Genomic DNA, 20580 nt, shown 5'->3' with positions numbered 1-20580 from the left:
TGTCTGGGTTCCATTTTGGCTCTATCGTGTCCTGCCCCCTCTGTGTCTGGTGTTCGTCTTCTATTTTTGCTTTGGTGGTGTCTATATTAAGTTTTATTTTATTTTATTTTATTTTATTTTGATTATTGTATATGAATTTGTTTGTTTTTTCTGTGTTTTATTGTGATTAATCTTTTTGAATGATAATTTAACCTAAAAATTTGGGATAATTCATGATTTGGGGCAACTCTGTTGATGTTGAGGTTGTTGTTGCTGTGAATGGTAGTGTTGAGGGAGGGAGAGGGAAGTGTGCGTTGGGAAAGGAAGAGTGGTGGAGAAAGAGAGAGTGGTGGAGGTTGTTGTTGCTGTTGATGTTAAAGTTGTTGTTGCTGTGAATGGTGGTGTTGAGGGAGGAAAGGAAAGTGTACGTTGGGGAGGGGCTTGTGATGCGGCAGAGACTGCGATTAGGAAGAAGTGTACATTGGGGATGGGGACTGCAACAAGGAGGGAGAGGAAAGAGGAGGGAGTGTGCATTGGGGAGAAAACTTTGAGGGTGGTTTGCCAAGTCACCAAAATACGGTGGCCACATCAGCATTGTGCTTGCCAGAAATGTGCTTCGATACACTCGTGGATACGCTTGTCAAATTTTAAAACCTTTTAAGGACCATTTTGTCAATAACAATAATGAAGTACCAAAATTTCAACGTTTGAATCTTTCGAAATCTGTTTTGGTCATTACCTCTATTTTAATAAAAAGCCGCCACCAAGACAGCTTTGATACTTTTATTAAACCAAGATAATTTTATGCAATTGCAAATTACTCAAAAATATTCCTAGCGAATCACTATTTGAAAGACGACCAAGAAACTGTAATAATAAATAATCTTAGAAAGTTTGATATCCTTTAATCAAATGATTTGTCAACCCATATTTCAAAACTTGATTTGGGCACTGAATAGCAAAGTATAAAACGATAAACTTATTGTCTTCATCTGTTCCTAGAGTAAAACCCATTTTTCGCTCTATACCCTTCAATGATTAAAGCAAAACTTGAATATAAAAACTCTTCATGACTAAGAAAGCTACTAATAATTCTAGTTTTACTACCTCCGTCACCTAATTAGCCAAAAAAATATGAATGAATGCTTTGTTTTCATGGGTTCCCAAACATGCTCCAAGTTAGTATGTCAACGTTTAGTTACGTCTGAATTCCAAACTCTCAACATCAAAACTTAGTTGATAGTAAGCATACGTTACACTTCAAGAGAGAGGAAGGCGAGAAACAAAAAAATCATAAGTTAAGAACGTAAACAACAACTTGAACACTCTTATCACTGTCTATGATATTGGAAAAATATGAATGTCAAAAATAATAGCACAAGTAGAGAAATAGGGATAGAAAGATCATCATATCAAACCCTAAACCCTCTGCTGTTCCTCCTTCCTCTAGCCTTCTCAAACTTCCTTCCCTTTGATCGCACATAAGGCTTGGTGTGGCTGTGTGGCACACCAGGTGCGGGACCAAAGTGCTTCACGGCTTCTCGAGCATTCTTCGGGCCTCTAAGAAGGACCTGCTTCCAAGAATTTTAGATTAAAAATTGACATTCATAAAAGTGATACGTGTTAGATATGCGACAAATTCGACAAAATATAATGACGATTGGCATAGAACAGTATCCACACATACCGTGTTCTGTCCAAGAGGAGCCCTAAGAGCCAACTGATCGAATGTAATGCATTCACCACCAGCCTTCTCTATTCTTGCACGAGCAGTCTCAGTAAACCTGAGTGCGGTAACTTTCAAGGGTGGAACATCATATACACGAATATCATCAGTTATAGTCCCAACCACCACTGCAATCTTACCTTCCTGCATGAATTAATTCCATAATTAAATCAATCCACAATAACACCACAAAAGTACGTAAAAAACCAAATAATAATAATAATAATAATAATACACACCTTCCCCTTGGTATACTTAATCAGCCTTGACAAAGATAGTGGAGGCTTGTTAACCTTGCTCATGAACAAGCGCTTCAATATTACAGCATTGAAGTTGCTGTTAGTTCTCCTCACAAGGAACCGGTAAAGCTGATCATGTAACAACCACCATAAAAAATAAATCAATGCATTTAACAATATCAAGAAAGTACGAAAACCACAGATTCAAATAATAAATAATATTGTACTAAAGACATAAGAACAAAATACACTAATATAGCACGTAACATCTGGTTCTGAAACTAGTTATCTCCCAAATGCATGACTACTAAATTGGAAACGAGAAAAAAACAGCGAAATAATGTAAAGGACTGGCTCCCTCAGTAAAATAAACTGAATGTCTTAATCATCTGATATCAGCATTAGCATGGTATTGAAAAAGGGCATCACAGGGAACCTATTTCTCCTTTACAAGAACAAAATTCTCATCGATAGCTTAGTTAACTGGTTCAAGTAACAACAAAGTGGCTTAGGGTCAGCCAAATATAGTTGAAACACAAGAAACAGACATATTTCGATCATGCAGAAAATCTGCACTACCATTACCAAAACAATGCATACTACAAAGCGAAGTATTGCAGTTTCACCAAGATTAGAGTTACTGATAAGACAAATATTTAAATAACTAGTGTTAAAATGGATTTAAAATTATTTAATCTCTGAAAAGTATGCATGGAAGCATAACAATATTGCTTGTGAAATAATGTATCTCCAAAAACGATTATTTTACTTTTACATTGCTAATGATACATGACAATGAAATAGAGAGCAGAACTAGTTCCCTCAGTATAATAAACCAAATCTCAATCATATAGCTTCAGATATACATTAGCATAATATAACAAAATGCATCATTGGGAACCTTTTCTCCTCTACAAGGACAACATTTTCATTAACATCCTACCTCAACAAAAAATCAAAGCGCACTTTAGGGATACAAACATAAATAAAACACACAAAAGGACTATAAAAAACATCAGTGCTAAATTGGATTTAAAATCATTCATCACCAATAAAAAAAGACATGAATTTTAGGGCTCAGACAAATGTGTGGAAAGATATATTCCCAGACCTAACGAATTTTCGAAGGTCTCATAATGAGCTGGGATCACATTTATCATCATCGTCACGAAAATAAAACACAATAGCAAATTGAAAATAAAAAATTAACAAAAGATAAAAGGCATATGCGAAAATGAACAGGTAAGTTACCTTGACCAAGAGCTTAAGGTAGATATCATTGGACTTTGGTGCTGTTCTTTTGGTCTTCTTGCTCTTACCTCCAGCCTTCAGATCGATCCCCTGTAAGTGTGTGTTCAATTCAAAATGAAGATTGGATCAGAAAATGTGACAGATAAAACGGGAAAGAATAAATAAATTGCAACAGAAGAGAGAGAGAGAGAGAGAGAGAGAGAGAAAGAACCATGGCTGCTTCGGGAGATGGAGGAGCTGCTGCTGATGCGACTGAAGGATTTAAGATGGAGTTAGGGTTTTCGAGTTGCTTTTTGTGCTCTCTTGATGGAGGGATGAAATGGGCCAGGCTTCAATTTTGGATTCAATTTATTGGGCTATCCTGAAACTAAAAAAAAATGAAAGCATGACCTATTTGTCGTTTTGGGGAAGGGATGTCAACGGGGTTCTGTCCTCCTCGTTCGCAATAGCAACTAATAAACGTCAATTATGGGAATGGAGCTTGCTTGTTTGGGAGGGTTGCCCACTTTGTGTGCCTCTGCAGTACCTGAGGGATTAGTCATTGGGCTTCCGGCCTGATGGATACCCTGGTGCAAACCAAAAAAAAAAAAAAAAGTTAAACATATAATTAAGTGGAGACTGGAAAGTCATAATTTTTGTGAAATCTATTTAATCTATAAAAATATTATTTATACAATAAAATTAATTATTTAAAATTAGCTACTATATATTTTTTATAAATATATATGTAATTTAATTTAATTTTAATATATATTTTATATTTTTAATATATATTCTATATTAATAACTAATTTAATAATTAATTTTAGTATATACTAGATTTATCTATCTATCTATCTATTTTATATATAATAGGAAAATAATGTATGGTTATATATTTGACAGGTATAATATATCTATATTTGACAAACATTAAGATTCAATGCATAACAAGTAACACTTAAGAAAAAAAAAATATTCACTTTTTGAACTTCACTTATAGTCCCTCTTGATAAAAGAAGGAGCTCTAGAATTGTGTCTACAGTTTTTCTTTTTTTTTTGCAAAAAATTTTTGAGAAAGTTTTAATCTTTTTCTAAAGATTTTAAATATATCATTTGAATCTTTCATTTATCCTCATTTCTCTTATTTTATTTTAATTAACAACTATAAAAAATACCAATTCTCATTATAAATTTTAGCTATTGTGTATTTTTTTTGGGTTAAGTACTTTTTTCGTCTCTAAAGTTTTGGATCAAAATCAAAATCGTTCCCGACCTTTTTTTGTATTAAAATCATCCCCAACGTTTTAAAACATTATAAAATCGTCCTTTGTCTATAAATAACATTTTGTTGACTATTTTGTCCTTGAAAAAAAAATTCAAAAATCCTCCTTACCCTCACCACTAACTTCTGCATCATCTTCATCATCCCTACGCATCTCTCTCCCTCTCCCTCTTCCTTTTCTCATGGCCATCACCACTGCCACCATAACCATCACACATTCTTTCTCTCTAAATCACTATCACCCACCCACAAACTAAATTCAGTAACAACAACAACAACAAATTTAGCAACAAATTCAGCAATATTAACACACTTTCAGCAACAGCAATAACAAAATGAACAACAGCAACTACAACATCCACAAAATAAATCAACAAAAATTTTTAATTTAACAACAATTCAACAATCATCAACTGCAACTTCAGATCCAAAATCAGCAATAACAGAAATTAAAAAAATCTAAAAATAAAGAAATGATATTTATCAGTTTATGTTCTTCAAAAATAAAAATAAAAATAAAAAAAGGAAGAAAAAAAAGAAGACGGATTCGATGCAAACTCAAAAACGCTTCTATCAATCCCACCACCCTCTTCTCTCCACATTTCCAACCTCTCACAACTGACCCCACTCCTCCTACCCCCATCGATCCCCATGGAAAGAGGTGAGCTCCAGGAAGCAAAACAGAGAATCAGAGAAGCAGAACAGGAAGAAGAATATATCTGAATCTGGAAGGAGGCGCGATACGACAAGGAGGTAAAACGGAGGCACAACACTGCAGGAGGCAGAACGGAGGCAAGGCGCTGCGAGAGGAAGAACGCATGCCGGCGCTGTGAGAGAAAGAGCGCGATGGAGATGGAGAGAAAGTGGTCGTCGTGGAAGATGAGGAAGGTGAGGCCAACGTCAATGGAGGAAGGGTTGAGGTTAGTGATGGAGAGGGAGAAGAAAGTGGAGAAGGAGGTGGGGGCGGAGATGATACGGTGGTGAAAAGAGAGAGAAGAAGAATTGGGGTTGTGGTTGGGAGGGAGGTTCCAAAGAGAGGGGTAGGAGGAAGGGTACGAAGAAGGGGATGAGAGGGAAAAAAGGGAAGAGATACGGAGATGGGATGGGGGTTGGGTTGGGGGTTATTTTTTTTAATATTATTTTTATTAATTTTAAGGGTAATTTGGTTAAGAAAATGAAATTAAAGTAGAAAATGACGATTTTATAACGTTGGGGATGATTTTAATAAGGAAAAAAGGTCGGAGACGATTTTATTTTCACCCAAGACGTTAAGGACGAAAAAAGTACTTAACCATTTTTTTCTTGCATCTCATGATCTTCATTCTTTTATCCCTCAAGCCACTTAGGGAGTAAATCACTCCATTTCTCGCATAATAAATTAGCAACTAATAAATTATTATTCGGCAACGATCCTTCTATGTAGAAGAGCGTTGATTTAGGTAGTTGGAATTCTAAGAAAAATGACAAAAAGAACCTTTTAGAATAATTCATGATAATTTTCTGGTTATTTATCTATTTATCTATTAATATATAATAAAAGTGTAGTATTAATTTTTACTTGACAGGTGGATCATCCTTTGCTCGACAAGTGTATCTCCCAATTAAATGACAATTGGCAACCTAAGAAAACAAAATAAAATAGGCCAATGCATAGAGTAATAGACCAATCCAGCGGGTACTCAAAGAAATGGATTTTTGTGATTTAAATAATTGAAATAATAGAATAAAAGGTAGTGAAACTTTTCCTCACTAATTTCTTGATACACTCATTGTTGAATAGGGTAGAGGCTACAATAAATAAAGAACAATCCATTTTCATCAGACCTGTATAAAGATGTCTAAAGGATATGATATGCTAATGGATGTGAATGCCAAGAAACTTGAATGAAAATTTAAGGTGTGTGTTGTTCATATATGGGAAAATCCAAATAGGTACAACAAAAAAGAAGTTAATAATATAGAGATGGTGCTTCAAGATATTAAGGCAAACTCTTTCATTTTATTTATTTTTTTTTGTTTCTTTATTGATAAATGAAAAATTTATACAAAATGATTTTTTTTTGTTACGGACCGCCGAGTCCAGCCCACTAGCCGTCGGGTCAAGGCACCACCCCTGACCCAGGCCCAAGGCACCCCCCACAAAGAGAGTCCGACGGGTCGGGTCCTAGAACTCCCGACCCAAGGCATACTCGACTTACCATCCGTACAGCCCAGGACATCGTTCGGGCCGATACCTTCGGATCATGACCCGAAGCCCCGACTCGGAATCCGGAACGACCTGTCCTTCCCACGTGGATTACGACAGCTCATGGAAGCTTCTTGGGCAGTGGGCTAGGTCATTCTCAGGGCCCACCCCGCACAGTATAAAAAGGGAGAGGTCAGCTCTCCCCTCGAGGTACGTAACATTCTTACCTAATTCGGCTACCACATCGTACGGACGCTGACTTGATCGTCAGAGTGTCCTGGTAGGTGGCCACCCCCATGCTTCACACCGCCTCCGACGTCACCAGCACGCATCTCTGTCTTTGCTCCACGTTAGCTCAGGGTCTCACCTGCTCATATTCTCATCACCACTCGACCCACCGAGTACCTGAGATCATCAGGTAACGAACATTGGCGCTGTCTGTGGGGACCCTGCAGACATGGAGTGACTTCCCACGTCGGAGGAGCTTCGCGAAGGAGGAGGGGCTCGCCTGAGTAGGGCAAGTTCGACGGCCCGTACCGTCGAACACCCGCAATCCTCCGTTCAGCCTAATCAATAGATCTACACCAAAACCCCCGAAAGGCGTCCCTTTGGGGGGACAGGAGCCGATAGCGCCAAGATCATGCAAGAACTCAGACACAGAGTGCAAAACCTAGAACGAGAGCTGGAGGCGAGGAGCCGACCCCACGGAGACGTCAGCCACTCCCGCGGCAATGCCAGCCGATCTCGCACCCGCACCTGCTCTCCTTCTTGAAGACTAGAGAGCCGAGAAAGGATTCCAACAAAATGCGACGAGGCACACACACAGGTGACCTCCCGACCTCACCAAGGCAGGTCCGAGGGTCACGGAGAATCCCAAAGAGGGAAAGCCATGAAACAACAAGAACCCATAATCATGGGGGCCACCCCTTTCCACCCCTCGATCTTCAAGGTCCGGCTTCCGAAGAACTTTGACAAGTCGACGGACATGAGGTACGACAGAACCAAGGATCCCTAGGAGCACCTAACAGCTTTTGAAGCAAGAATGAACTTGGAAGGAGTAGGCGACGCGGTTAGATGTAGAGCATTCCATGTGACGCTGGCCGGCCCAGCGATTTGATGGTTCAACGCCCTCCCACAAGGGTCCATTATGGCCTTTGCGGACATCTTCCAAAGCTTTCTGGCTCAGTTCAGAACACGTATAGCCAAGGCAAAACACCCGATTAACTTGCTAGGGGTCACCCAGAAACCTGGGGAACCGACCAGAAAGTTTCTAGACAGGTTCAATGCCAAAAACTTGGAAATTAATGGCCTCACAGACTCGGTCGCTAGTCTTTGCCTAACAAACGACCTGCTAAATAAGGACTTTAGGAAGCACCTCATAACTAAGCCTGTGTGGACTATGCAGGAAATTCAAAGTGTGGCTAAGGAATACATATATGATGAGAAAGTCAGTCAGGTTGTAGCCGCTAATAAACGGCAGCTCCCTAACCCTCCAGCCCGGCAGGTCACCCAGGTCGATAGATACAAGGAGGCCCCCAGGGATGGAACCCCAGCCAAATAGCACAAACAACCCTCACGGGTGGGAAGGTTCACGAACTACATGCCACTCACGGTGCCCATAGTGGAAGTCTACCAGCAAATCGCAGACAAGGGAATCCTATCCAGACCCAGGTCGTTGAAAGAGAGAACGGGAGGTAACAAAAGCCTCTACTGCGACTATTAGAAGGGTTTCGGGCACAAGACCCAAGAATGTTTTGACCTCAAAGATGCCTTAGAATAGGCCATCCGAGAAGGAAGGTTGAATGAGTTCTCTCGACTTATCCGAGAGCCAAGAAGACGAGAGCGGGAGCGCTCGGAAGAAGATCGAAGCAGGACCGTCAAAGCAAGGCAAGAACCCACAGGGGCCGCAAAGTTCATCAAAGAACTCGAATCCTTGGCCAAACAAACAGCCAGGCTACTTGAAGCAGAGTTCATCAAAGAACTCGAATACTCGACATGGCTATCCAACGTCGTCCTGGTCAAAAAAGCTAGTGGAAAATGGAAGATGTGTGTCAACTACTCTGACTTGAACAAGGCATGTCCCAAAGACTCTTTTCCCCTTCCCAACATCGACGCCTTGGTAGACTCGGCAGCTGGATATCGTTTCCTCATCTTCATGGATGCATACTCCGGCTATAATCAGATCCCGATGCACCGACTTGATCAGGAAAAGACAGCATTCATAACACCAGGAGGCACTTATTGCTACAAAGTAATGCCATTTGGATTAAAGAACGCAGGGGCCACCTACCAAAGACTAATGAGCAAGGTTTTCCATGACCTCATCGGCAGGACGGTAGAGGTCTACGTCGATGACGTCCTAGTAAAAACGGCAGAACCAAGCAGCCTTATGGAAGACCTCCAAGCTGTCTTCAAAGCACTAAGGAAATTCAACATGAGGCTCAACCCACTCAAGTGTGCATTTGCCATGGAGGCCGGAAAATTCCTAGGCTTCATGATAACACAAAGGGGGGGGGGGTAGAGGCTAACCCAGACAAGTGCGAAGCCGTTGATGAGCGGATATTTTATACGCTTTTTAGGGGTATTTTCATATAGTTTTTAGTAGGATCTAGCTATTTTTAAGTATATTTTTATTAGTTTTTATACAAAAATCACATTTTTGGACTTTGCTATGAGTTTATGTATTTTTTTGTGATTTCAGGTATTTTCTGGTTCAAATTGAGGGACCTGAGCAAAAATCTGATTCAGAGGCTGAAAAAGGACTGCAGATGCTGTTGGATTCTGACCTCCCTGCTCTCGAAATAGATTTTCTAGGGCTACAGATACCCAATTGGCATGCTCTCAATTGCGTTAGAAAGTAGACATCCTGGGCTTTCCAGAAATATATAATAGTCTATACTTTTTCCAAGCTGTGATGTCGCAAACTGGCGTTTAATGCCAACTTTCTACCCTATTCTGGCGTTAGACGCTAGAAACAGGATACAAGCTGGAGTTAAATGCCCAAACTGGCACAAAAGCTGGAGTTAAATGCCAGGAATAGCCTCTACACATGAAAGCTTCATTGCTTAGCCCAAACACACACCAAGTGGGCCCCAGAAGTAGATTTCTGCACTATCTATCTTAGCTTACTCATTTTCTGTAAACCTAAGTTACTAGTTGAGTATAAAAACTACTTTTAGAGATTCATTCAGTACCTCATGACATTTTACATCTGAATTTGTATTTCCTACGGCATGAGTTTCTAAACCCCATGGTTGGGGTGAGGAGCTCTGCTGTGTCTCGATGGATTAATACAATTACTTCTGTTTTCTATTCAATCACGCTTGATTCTATTCTAAGATATTTACTCGCACTTAAACATGATGAATGTGATGATCCATGACACTCATCACCATTCTCAACCTATGAACGCGTGCCTGACAACCACTTCCGTTCTACCTTAGATTGAGTGTTTATCTCTTGGGTTCCTGGTTCATGAGTTTGACTGCCTCTCTTGACAACAGAGCGTTCAATCCGTGAATCTAGAGTCTTTGTGGTATAAGCTAGAATCAATTGGCAGTATTCTTGAGATCCAGAAAGTCTAAACCTTGTGTGTGGTATTCTGAGTAGGATCTGGGATGGGATGACTGTGAAGAGCTTCAAACTCACGAATGTTGGGCGTAGTGACAGATGCAAAAGGATCACTGGATCCTATTCCAACACAAGTGAGAACCGACAGATGATTAGCCATGTACATGGACCATTTTCACTGAGAGGACGGATGGTAGCCATTGACAACGGTGATCTACCAACATACAACTTGCCATGGAAGGAACCTTGCGTGCGTGAAGAAGAAGACAGTAGGAAAGCAGAGATTCAAAAGACAAAGCACCTCCAAAACTCCAACCTATTCTCCATTACTGCATAACAAGTATTTATTTCATGCTGTTTTACTTTTCGCAATTAAAACTAAGAACCATTATTGATATCCTGACTAAGAGTTACAAGATAACCATAGCTTGCTTCAAGCCGACAATCTCCGTGGGATCGACCCTTACTCACGTAAGGTATTACTTGGACGACCCAGTGCACTTGCTGGTTAGTTGTGCAGAATTGCAAAATTGTGATTATAATTTTTGTGCACCAAGTTTTTGGTGCTGTTGTCAGGGATTGTTCGAGTTTGAACAACTGACGGTTTATTTTGTTGCTTAGATTAGGAAAAATTGTCTTCTGTTAGTTTAGAGTCTCTTTATTTTCTTTTCAAAAATTTTCTAAAATCTTATTTTTCCTAGTTAATTTTCTATTTTTACTTGAGTCTAGTTTCATATTTTAAGTTTGGTGTCAATTGCATGTCCTTATTTGTTCTTCATATTTTCGAATTTGTGTCCATTGTTCTTTCTTGATCGTCAAGTTGTTCTTGTTTATTTTTTGTTTGATCTTTAGTTCTTCTTGTTTTGTGTCTTTTCTTGTTTTTCTTGTGATTTTCGAAAAGTTCAAAAAGATATTTCAAGAAAATACTTTTTCTTTTATAACTCAGTTGGTTAGAGCGTTGGCTTATGTTTTTGGGTATCCTCTTTTCAAAAATAATTTTTCTTTGATTAAATCTTATGTCAAATTTTAAGTTTGGTGTTCTCTTGTTAATTTTTCTTTAGTTTTCGAAAATTTTATTTTGGTTTTCTTAAAATTTTAAGTTTGGTGTTCTTTCTTTTTGTTCTTGTTGTTCTTGTGAGTCTTCAAAGTGTTCTTGAGTCTTCTTTGTGTTTTGATCTTAAAATTTTTAAGTTTGGTGTTCCTTGGTGTTTTCCCTCCAAAATTTTCAAAAACAAGGAGCATTAGATCTAAAAATTTTAAGTCTTGTGTCTTTTGTGTGTTTTTCTCTTTCATAATAAAATTCAAAAATAAAAATATCTTTTCCTTTAATTGCTCATAATTTTCGAATTCATTAGGTTGATTTGGTCAAAATTTTTAAAATTATATCTTTTTCAAAAATTCCTAACCACTTCCTCTCTCCTCATTCTTTTTTGAAAATCCTCATAAAATATTTTCAAATTCTTTTTTTATTTTATTTTATTATTTTAATATCCATTTTATTATATAATAAAATAAATAAAATAAATCCACATCATCTCCCTTTCTTCATCATGGACCTAAGTGGAAATGAACAGTCCAGAAGGACTCTGGGGTCATATGCTAACCCCACAACTGCTTCATATGGGAGTAGTATCTGTATACCCCCCATAAGAGCTAACACTTTTGAGCTAAATCCTCAGCTCATTATCATGGTGCAGCAAAATTGCAGTATTCTGATCTTCCACAGGAAGAACCTACTGAGTTTCTGGCACAGTTCTTACAAATTGCTGACACAGTACGTGATAAGGAAGTGGATCAGGATGTCTACAGATTATTGCTGTTTCCATTTGCTGTAAAAGACCCAGCTAAGAGGTGGTTAAATAACCAACCCAAAGCCAGTATAAGAACATGGAAACAGTTGTCAGACAAATTCCTGAATCAATATTTCCCTCCAAAGAGGATGACACAGCTAAGGCTGGACATCCAAGGCTTTAAACAAGAGAATAATGAATCTATTTATGATGCCTGGGAGAGGTACAGAGAGATGCTAAGGAAATGCCCCTCTGAAGTGTTTTCAGAGTGGGTGCAGCTAGACATCTTCTACTACGGGCTTACAGAAAAAGCTCAGATATCTCTAGACCACTCAGCTGGTGGATCTATACACATGAGAAAGACGATTGAAGAGGCTCAATAGCTTATAGATACGGTTGCTAGAAATCAACATCTGTACTTAAATAGTGAGTCCTCCATGAAAGAAGAAGCTAAGGCAGTATCAACTGACTTTAGTCCTCAGGAACAAGCTGCTGAACTCAATCAGCAACTATCTTCTATAACAAAACAGTTAGCAGAATTTAAGGAGATGCTACAAGAAACCAAAAATGCTAATAAGGCTAAGAATCACAATTGAATCAGACAAAATAGCAGTTACCAAAATAGATAACAGAAGAGTGCCAAGCAGTTCAATTAAGAAGTGAAAAAACATTAAATACCTCAACTCAAAGCAGCAGAAAGCCAAGAAAAGAACAACTGACAGAGGATGAGCAAATTGCCACCTAAAATCCCTCTGAGGACAGTAAGAGCTCAGAGAGGAATGATTCTGGCGTTCAAATGCCAGAAAAAGGGTGAAAAACTGGCATTAAACGCCTAGTGGATACCCAGTTCTGGTGTTCGAACGCCAAAAAAGGGTGAAAAGTTGGCGTTGAATGCCCAATCCATGTCCAGTTCTGGCGTTAAACGCCCATTCCTCCTCCCATTCTGGCGTTCAAACGCCAATGAGGGATCAGACACCTACAAGTGCTGATAATAACTCCCTCAAAAAGGCTTCTCAACCTGTCTCTGTAGGAAATAAACTTGCAGCAACCAAGGTTGAAGAATACAAAGCCAAAATGCCTTATCCTCAGAAACTCCACCAAGCGGAACAGGATAAACAATTTGCCCGCTTTGCAGACTATCTCAAGACTCTTGAAATTAAGATTTCGTTTGCAGAGGCACTTGAGCAAATACTCTCTTATGCTAAGTTCATGAAAGAAATCTTAAGTCATAAGAAGGATTGGAGAGAAACTGAAAAAGTCTTTCTCACTGAAGAATGCAGTGTAGTCATCTTAAAGAGCTTACTAGAGAAGCTTAAGGATCCTGGGAGCTTTATGATACCATGCACATTGGAGGGTACTTGTACCAAGACAGCTTTATGTGACATTGGGGCAAGTATCAACCTAATTCCTGCATCCACGATCAGAAAGCTTGGCTTGACTGAGGAGGTCAAACCAACCCGGATTTGTCTTCAACTTGCTGATGGCTCCATTAAATATCCATCAGGCATAATCGAGGACATGATTGTCACAGTTGGGCCATTTGCCTTTCCCACTGACTTTGTAGTGCTGGAAATGGAGGAGTACAAGAGTGCAACCCTTATTTTAGGAAGACCTTTCCTAGCAACTGGACGAACCCTCATTGACATCCAAAAAGGGGAAGTGACCCTGAGATTCAATAAAGATGAGTTTAGGCTGAATGTTGTTGAAGCAATGAAGTATCCAGACACATCAAAGGACTGCATGAGAGTTGATATTATTGACTCCTTGGTAAAGGAGATCAGTATGGCTGAAAGTCTCGAATCAGAGCTAGAGGACATCTTTAAAGATGTTCAGCCTGATCTAGAGGTACCAGAGGAAATAAAAGAACCTCTGAAAACTCCACAGGAAGAGGAGAAATCTTCTAAACCCGAGCTCAAACCATTACCACCATCCCTGAAATATGCATTTCTGGGAGAAGGTAACACTTTTCCTGTAATCATAAGCTCTGCTTTAGAGCCACAAGAAGAGAAAGCACTAATTCAGGTGCTAAGGACACACAAGACAGCTCTTGGGTGGTCCATTAGTGATCTTTAGGGCATTAGCTCAGCCAGATGCATGCACAAGATCCTACTGGAGGATAATTGGTGCGCGAAATCGTGATCAATACAACTTCGCACAACTAACCAGCAAGTGCACTGGGTCGTCCAAGTAATAAACCTTACGCGAGTAAGGGTCGATCCCACGGAGATTGTTGGTATGAAGCAAGCTATGGTCACCTTGTAAATCTTAGTTAGGCGGACTCAAATGGGTATAGATGATATATGAATAAAACATAAAGATAAAGATAGAGATACTTATGTATATCATTGGTGAGAGCTTCAGATAAGTGTATGAAGATGCTTTCACTTCCGTCTCTCTGCTTTCCTACTGTCTTCATCCAATCCTTCTTACTCCTTTCCATGGCAAGCTTATGCAAGGGTTTCACCGTTGTCAGTGGCTAATGGAAGTCCATGGAACTTGCAATTCTGTTGCATTAGAGAAACTAATTGAGGCTTAAGCTCAAAGTTGTTTGCTCCAATGGCAGGGATAGAGATGCTTCTCCCATAGAAGTTGGGAGTAGGTGCATTAAAGTCACCCATCACCTTCCTTGCATTGTTGTTGTTTTCGGCTGCCATGGGTTCTTCTTCTTTGAAGATTTCTGTTAGGTCCTCTACAGAGAGTTGTGCCTTAGCTTCTCTTAGCTTTCGCTTCAAGGTCCTTTCAAGTTCAGGGTCAGCTTCAACAAGAATGCCTTTGTCTCTGCTCCTGCTCATATGAAAGAGAAGAGAACAAGAAAATATGGAATCCTCTATGTCACAGTATAGAGATTCCTTGAGGTGTCAGAGGAAAAGAAAATTAGAAGGAAGAAGGAGAAGAATTCGAACTTAGTTAGATAGAGTTCGAATTGTGCATTGAGGGGGAGTGGTACTCCATAAATAGAATGATGTGAGAAGAGAGGAAGAAATTTTTGAAAATTAATAAAAAGATTTTAAAAACATTTTGAAAAACTTTAATTTGATTTTTGAAAATCAAGAGTGAGAAAGAGATCAAGTAATTTTTGAAAAAGGTTTTGAAGTTAGAGATCAAAAAGATATGATTGAAAACTATTTTGAAAAAGATGTGATTAAAAAGATTTGATTGAGAAGTTATGGTTTTAAAAAGATATGATTGAAAAGATATGATTTGAAAATAATTTAAAAAGATTTGATTTTAAAAATTAATGACTTGCCTAACAAGAAAAGATATGATTCAAACATTAAACCTTTCTCAACAGAAAAGGCAACAAATTTGAGATGTTCAATCAAATCATTAATTGTTAGTAAGTATCTTTGAAAAAGGAAAGAAATTGATTTTGAAAAAGATTTGATTGAAAAGATTTGATTTGAAAAAGATTTGATTTTGAAAAACTTTGAAAACTTGAAAAAAAATTGATTTGAAAACAAAATCCTCCCTCTTGTGCCATCCTGGCGTTAAACGCCCAGAATGGTGCACATTCTGGCGTTTAACGCCCAATGCACTACCTTTTTGGGCGTTAAACGCCCAACCAGGTACCCTGGCTGGCGTTTAAACGTCAGTCTGTCCTTCTTCACTGGGCGTTTTGAACGCCTAGCTTTTTCTGTGTAATTCCTCTGCTGCATGTTCTGAATCTTCAGTTCCCTGTACTTTTGACTTGAAAATAGAACCAAGATCAAATAAACAATGCATGCAAGACACCAAACTTAAAATTTAGACACTAGACTCAAACAAGAAACATAAAATATTTTTGATTTTTATGATTTTGAAATTTTTTTTGTGCTTTTTCGAAAATTATATGGGAATAGAAAATGAAGGTTTCAAAATTCTCAGTTTGGATTCCAGGAATCATTGCAATGCTAGTCTAAGACTCCGGTCCAGGAATTAGACATGGCTTCACAGCCAGCCAAGCTTTCAAAGAAAGCTCCGGTCCAAAACACTAGACGTGGCCAATGGCCAGCCAAGCCTTAGCAGATCATTGCTCCAATAGCAAGATTGATAGAGATCAACAAGCTCTTGTGATGATCAGTTGAAACCTCGGTCCAATAAGATTAGACATGGCTTCACAGCCAGCCAGACTTCAACAGATCATCATGAAACTCTAGAATTCATTCTTAAGAACTCTGAAAGATACCTAATCTAAGCAACAAGATGAACCGTCAGTTGTCCATACACGAAACAATCCCCGGCAACGGCGCCAAAAACTTGGTGCGCGAAATCGTGATCAATACAACTTCGCACAACTAACCAGCAAGTGCACTGGGTCATCCAAGTAATAAACCTTACGCGAGTAAGGGTCGATCCCACGGAGATTGTTGGTATGAAGCAAGCTATGGTCACCTTGTAAATCTTAGTTAGGCGGACTCAAATGGGTATAGATGATATATGAATAAAACATAAAGATAAAGATAGAGATACTTATGTATATCATTGGTGAGAGCTTCAGATAAGTGTATGAAGATGCTTTCCCTTCCGTCTCTCTGCTTTCTTACTGTCTTCATCCAATCCTTCTTACTCCTTTCCATGGCAAGCTTATGCAAGGGTTTCACCGTTGTCAGTGGCTACCTCCCATCCTCTCAGTGGAAATGTTCAACGCACCCTGTCACAGCACGGCTATCCATCTGTCGGTTCTCGGTCAGGCCGGAATAGAATCCATTGATTCTTTTGCGTCTGTCACTAACGCCCCGCCTGCTAGGAGTTTGAAGCACGTCACAGTCATTCAATCATTGAATCCTACTCAGAATACCACAGACAAGGTTAGACCTTCCGGATTCTCTTGAATGCCGCCATCAGTTCTTGCCTATACCACGAAGACTCTGATCTCACGGAATGGCTGGCTCGTTTGTCAGGCGAGCACTCGGTTGTCAGGCGATCAACCATGCATCGTGTATCAGGAATCCAAGAGATATTCACCCAATCTAAGGTAGAACGGAGGTGGTTGTCAGTCACACGTTCATAGGTGAGAATGATGATGAGTGTCACAGATCATCACATTCATCAAGTTGAAGAACAAGTGATATCTTGGACAAAGAACAAGCAGAATTGAATAGAAGAACAATAGTAAATGCATTAATACTCGAGGTACAGCAGAGCTCCACACCTTAATCTATGGTGTGTAGAAACTCCACCGTTGAAAATACATAAGAACAAGGTCTAGGCATGGCCGAATGGCCAGCCCCCAAATGATCTAAGAACTAGATGTCCAAAGATGATCTAGAGATCTAAAGTGATCAAAAGATTCCAAAGATCAGAAGATGAAAAATACAATAGTAAAAGGTCCTACTTATAGGAAACTAGTAGCCTAAGGGTTACAAAGATGAGTAAAATCCACTTCCGGGCCCACTTGGTGTGTGCTTGGGCTGAGCAATGAAGCATTTTTCGTGTAGAGACTCTTCTTGGAGTTAAACGCCAGCTTTTGTGCCAGTTTGGGCGTTTAACTCCCATTTTGGTGCTAGTTTGGGCGTTTAACGCTGGGAATTCTGAGGGTGACTTTGAACGCCAGTTTGGGCCATCAAATCTTGGGCAAAGTATGGACTATCATATATTGCTGGAAAGCCCAGGATGTCTACTTTCCAACGCCGTTGAGAGCGCGCCAATTGGGCTTCTATAGCTCCAGAAAATCCACTTCGAGTGCAAGGAGGTCAGAATCCAACAGCATCTGCAGTCCTTTTCAGTCTCTGAATCAGATTTTTGCTCAGGTCCCTCAATTTCAGCCAGAAAATACCTGAAATCACAGAAAAACACACAAACTCATAGTAAAGTCCAGAAAAGTGAATTTTAACTAAAAACTAATAAAAAATATACTAAAAACTAACTAGATCGTACTAAAAACATACTAAAAACAATGCCAAAAAGCGTATAAATTATCCGCTCATCAATAATGCCAAGCCAGTGGTTCAACCACAAAGGCGGCTAAATCCAGCCATGAAGGAGGTGGTGCAGAAAGAGGTCACTAAGTTACTAGAGGCTGGGATTATTTATCCTATTTCTGATAGCCCCTGGGTGAGTCCTGTCCAAGTTATACCCAAAAAGGGAGGCATGACATTGGTTCATAATGAAAAGAATGAATTGGTTCCTACGAGAACAGTTACAGGGTGGCGTATGTGTATTGACTACAGAAGGCTCAATACAGCCACTGGTGCACGAAATTGCAATAACACTTTTGCAATCCCGCACAACTAACCAGCAAGTGCACTGGGTCGTCCAAGTAATACCTTGCGTGAGCAAGGGTCGATCCCACGGAGATTGTCGGCTTGAAGCAAGCTATGGTTATCTTGTAAATCTTAGTTAGGAGATTAGAAAGTATCAGGATTGATTGTAAGAAGCAAAAGAACATGTAATAATTACTTGTACTGCAGTAATGGAGAATGGGTTGAGGTTTGGAGATGCTCCATCTTCCGAATCTCTGCTTTCCTACTGTCTTCTTCATCAAACACGCATGTCTCCTTCCATGGCAAGCTCGTGTAGGGTCTCACTGTTGTCAGCAGCTACCTCCCATCCGCGCAGTGAAAGCTAATGCAGAGCACTCTGTCACAGTGCCGCCAATCACCGGTTTGGTTCCCTCCTCTACCGGAATAGAATCACTCTTTTGCGTCTGTCACTAACGCCCAGTAGATTACAGGTTTGAAGCACGTCACAGTCATTCAATCATTGAATCCTACTCAGAATACCACAGACAAGGTTTAGACCTTCCGGATTCTCTTGAATGCTGCCATCAGGTCCTGCCTATACCACGAAGACTCCGAAGAATCCAAGAGATAACTACTCAATCTAAAATAGAACAGAGGTGCTTGTCAGGCACGTGTTCATGGTTGAGAATGATGATGATTGTCACGGATCATCACATTCATCCGGATTAAGAACAAGTGTTATCTTAGAATGGAAGCAAGCATGATTGAATAAGAAACAGTAGTAATTGCATTAATCCATCAAGACACAGCAGAGCTCCTCACCCCCAACCATGGGTTTAGAGACTCATACTGTGGAAGAAACGTGTACAATGTCTTAGAGTAGCATTCGGTACCGATTACAATGTAAAAAGGTCCTATATGTAGTAAACTAGTCTCCTAAGGTTTACAGAAATGAGTAAATGACAGAAAAATCCTCTTCCTGGCCCACTTGGTGTGTGCTTGGGCTGAGCAATCAAGGAAATTCGTGTAGAGACCTTTTCTGGAGTTAAACGCCAGCTTTGGTGCCAGTTTGGGCGTTTAACTCCAACTTTTAATCCAGTTCCGGCGTTTAACGCTGGAATTTCTGAGGCCGGATTGCAACGCGGGTTTGGGCCATCAAATCTTGGACAAAGTATGGACTATTATATATTGCTGGAAAGCCCTGGATGTCTACTTTCCAACACCGTTGAGAGCGCGCCAATTGGGCTTCTGTAGCTCCAGAAAATCCACTTCGAGTGCAGGGAGGTCAGAATCCAACAGCATCTGCAGTCCTTTTCAGTCTCTGGATCAGATTTTTGCTCAGAACCTCCAATTTCAGTCAGAAAATACCTGAAATCACAGAAAAACACACAAACTCATAGTAAAGTCCAGAAAAGTGAATTTTAATTAAAAATTAATAAAAATATACTAAAAACTAACTAAAAGATACTAAAAACATACTAAAAACAATGCCAAAAAGTATACAAATTATCCGCTCATCACAACACCAAACTTAAATTGTTGCTTGTCCCCAAGCAACTGAAAATCAAAATAGGATAAAAAGAAGAGAATATACTATAGACTCCAAAATATCAAAGAAACATAGCTCCAATTAGATGAGCGGGACTAGTAGCTTTTTGTCTCCGAACAGTTTTGGCACCTCACTCTATCCTTTGAAGTTCAGAATGATTAGCATCTATAAGAACTCAGAACTCAGATAATGTTATTGATTCTCCTAGTTAAGTATATTGATTCTTGAACATAGCCAGTGTATGAGTCTTGGCTGTGGCCCAAAGCACTCTGTCTTCCAGTATTACCACCGGATACATACATGCCACAGACACATAATTGGGTGAACCTTTTTGGATTGTGACTCAGCTTTGCTAAAGTCCCCAATTAGAGGTGTCCAGGGTTCTTAAGCACACTCTTATTGCTTTGGATCACCACTTTATTCCGTTTCTTTTTCTTTTTCTTTCTCTTTCTTTTTTTTTCTTTTCTTTTTCCCTTTTTTTTTCGAAATTTTTTTTTTTTTCACTGCTTTTTCTTGCTTCAAGAATCAAATTGATGATTTTTCAGATCCTCAATAACAGTTCTCTTTCTCCTCATTCTTTCAAGAGCCAACAAATTTAACATTCCTAGAACAACAAATTCAAAAGACATATGCACTGTTCAAGCATTCATTCAGAGAACAAAAAGTATTGTCACCACATCAAACTAATTCAACTAGTTTCAGAGATAAATTTCGAAATCCTGTACTTCTTGTTCTTTTGTGATTAAAGCATTTTTCTTTTAAGAGAGGTGATGGATTCATAGGACATTCATAGCTTTAAGGCATAAACTCAAATTTTATTAATTATTAACTAAGAACAAGACTCAAATATAGATATAAAAAAATAA

The 20580-nt window shown here is 39.3% G+C and overlaps 1 protein-coding gene and 2 non-coding genes across 3 annotated transcripts; all 3 read right to left on the bottom strand.

Moving 5' to 3' along the window:
* Positions 1 to 1162: 1162 nt before the first annotated feature.
* On the bottom strand, positions 1163 to 3611 carry LOC130967229 (60S ribosomal protein L18). The gene is made up of 5 exons (XM_057892042.1): positions 3407 to 3611; positions 3196 to 3285; positions 1945 to 2073; positions 1667 to 1849; positions 1163 to 1550 (listed from the first exon to the last, which is right to left on the bottom strand). Exons 1-5 carry the CDS (start codon positions 3407 to 3409, stop codon positions 1392 to 1394), a joined length of 564 nt encoding a protein of 187 aa, XP_057748025.1. The 5' UTR covers positions 3410 to 3611; the 3' UTR covers positions 1163 to 1391.
* On the bottom strand, positions 2297 to 2380 carry LOC130972379 (small nucleolar RNA snoR53Y). The gene has a single exon (XR_009083561.1). It is a non-coding gene; the product is annotated as a small nucleolar RNA snoR53Y (small nucleolar RNA).
* LOC130972367 (small nucleolar RNA snoR69Y) lies at positions 3014 to 3117 on the bottom strand. The gene has a single exon (XR_009083550.1). It is a non-coding gene; the product is annotated as a small nucleolar RNA snoR69Y (small nucleolar RNA).
* Positions 3612 to 20580: the final 16969 nt, after the last annotated feature.

This window comes from Arachis stenosperma, chromosome 3, assembly GCF_014773155.1.
Source record: "Arachis stenosperma cultivar V10309 chromosome 3, arast.V10309.gnm1.PFL2, whole genome shotgun sequence".
NCBI lineage: Eukaryota > Viridiplantae > Streptophyta > Magnoliopsida > Fabales > Fabaceae > Arachis > Arachis stenosperma.
The sequence above is the reverse complement of the archived record's forward strand: the minus strand, read 5'-3'. Positions and strand labels throughout refer to the sequence as shown.

Excerpts from the sequence above, each read along its gene's own strand:
- LOC130967229 (XM_057892042.1), bottom strand. Across the intron at positions 2,074-3,195 it reads ACCTTAAGCTCTTGGTCAAG|CTTTACCGGTTCCTTGTGAG; the intron begins GTAACTTACCTG and ends TTACATGATCAG. Across the intron at positions 1,551-1,666 it reads CTCCTCTTGGACAGAACACG|GTCCTTCTTAGAGGCCCGAA; the intron begins GTATGTGTGGAT and ends TCTTGGAAGCAG.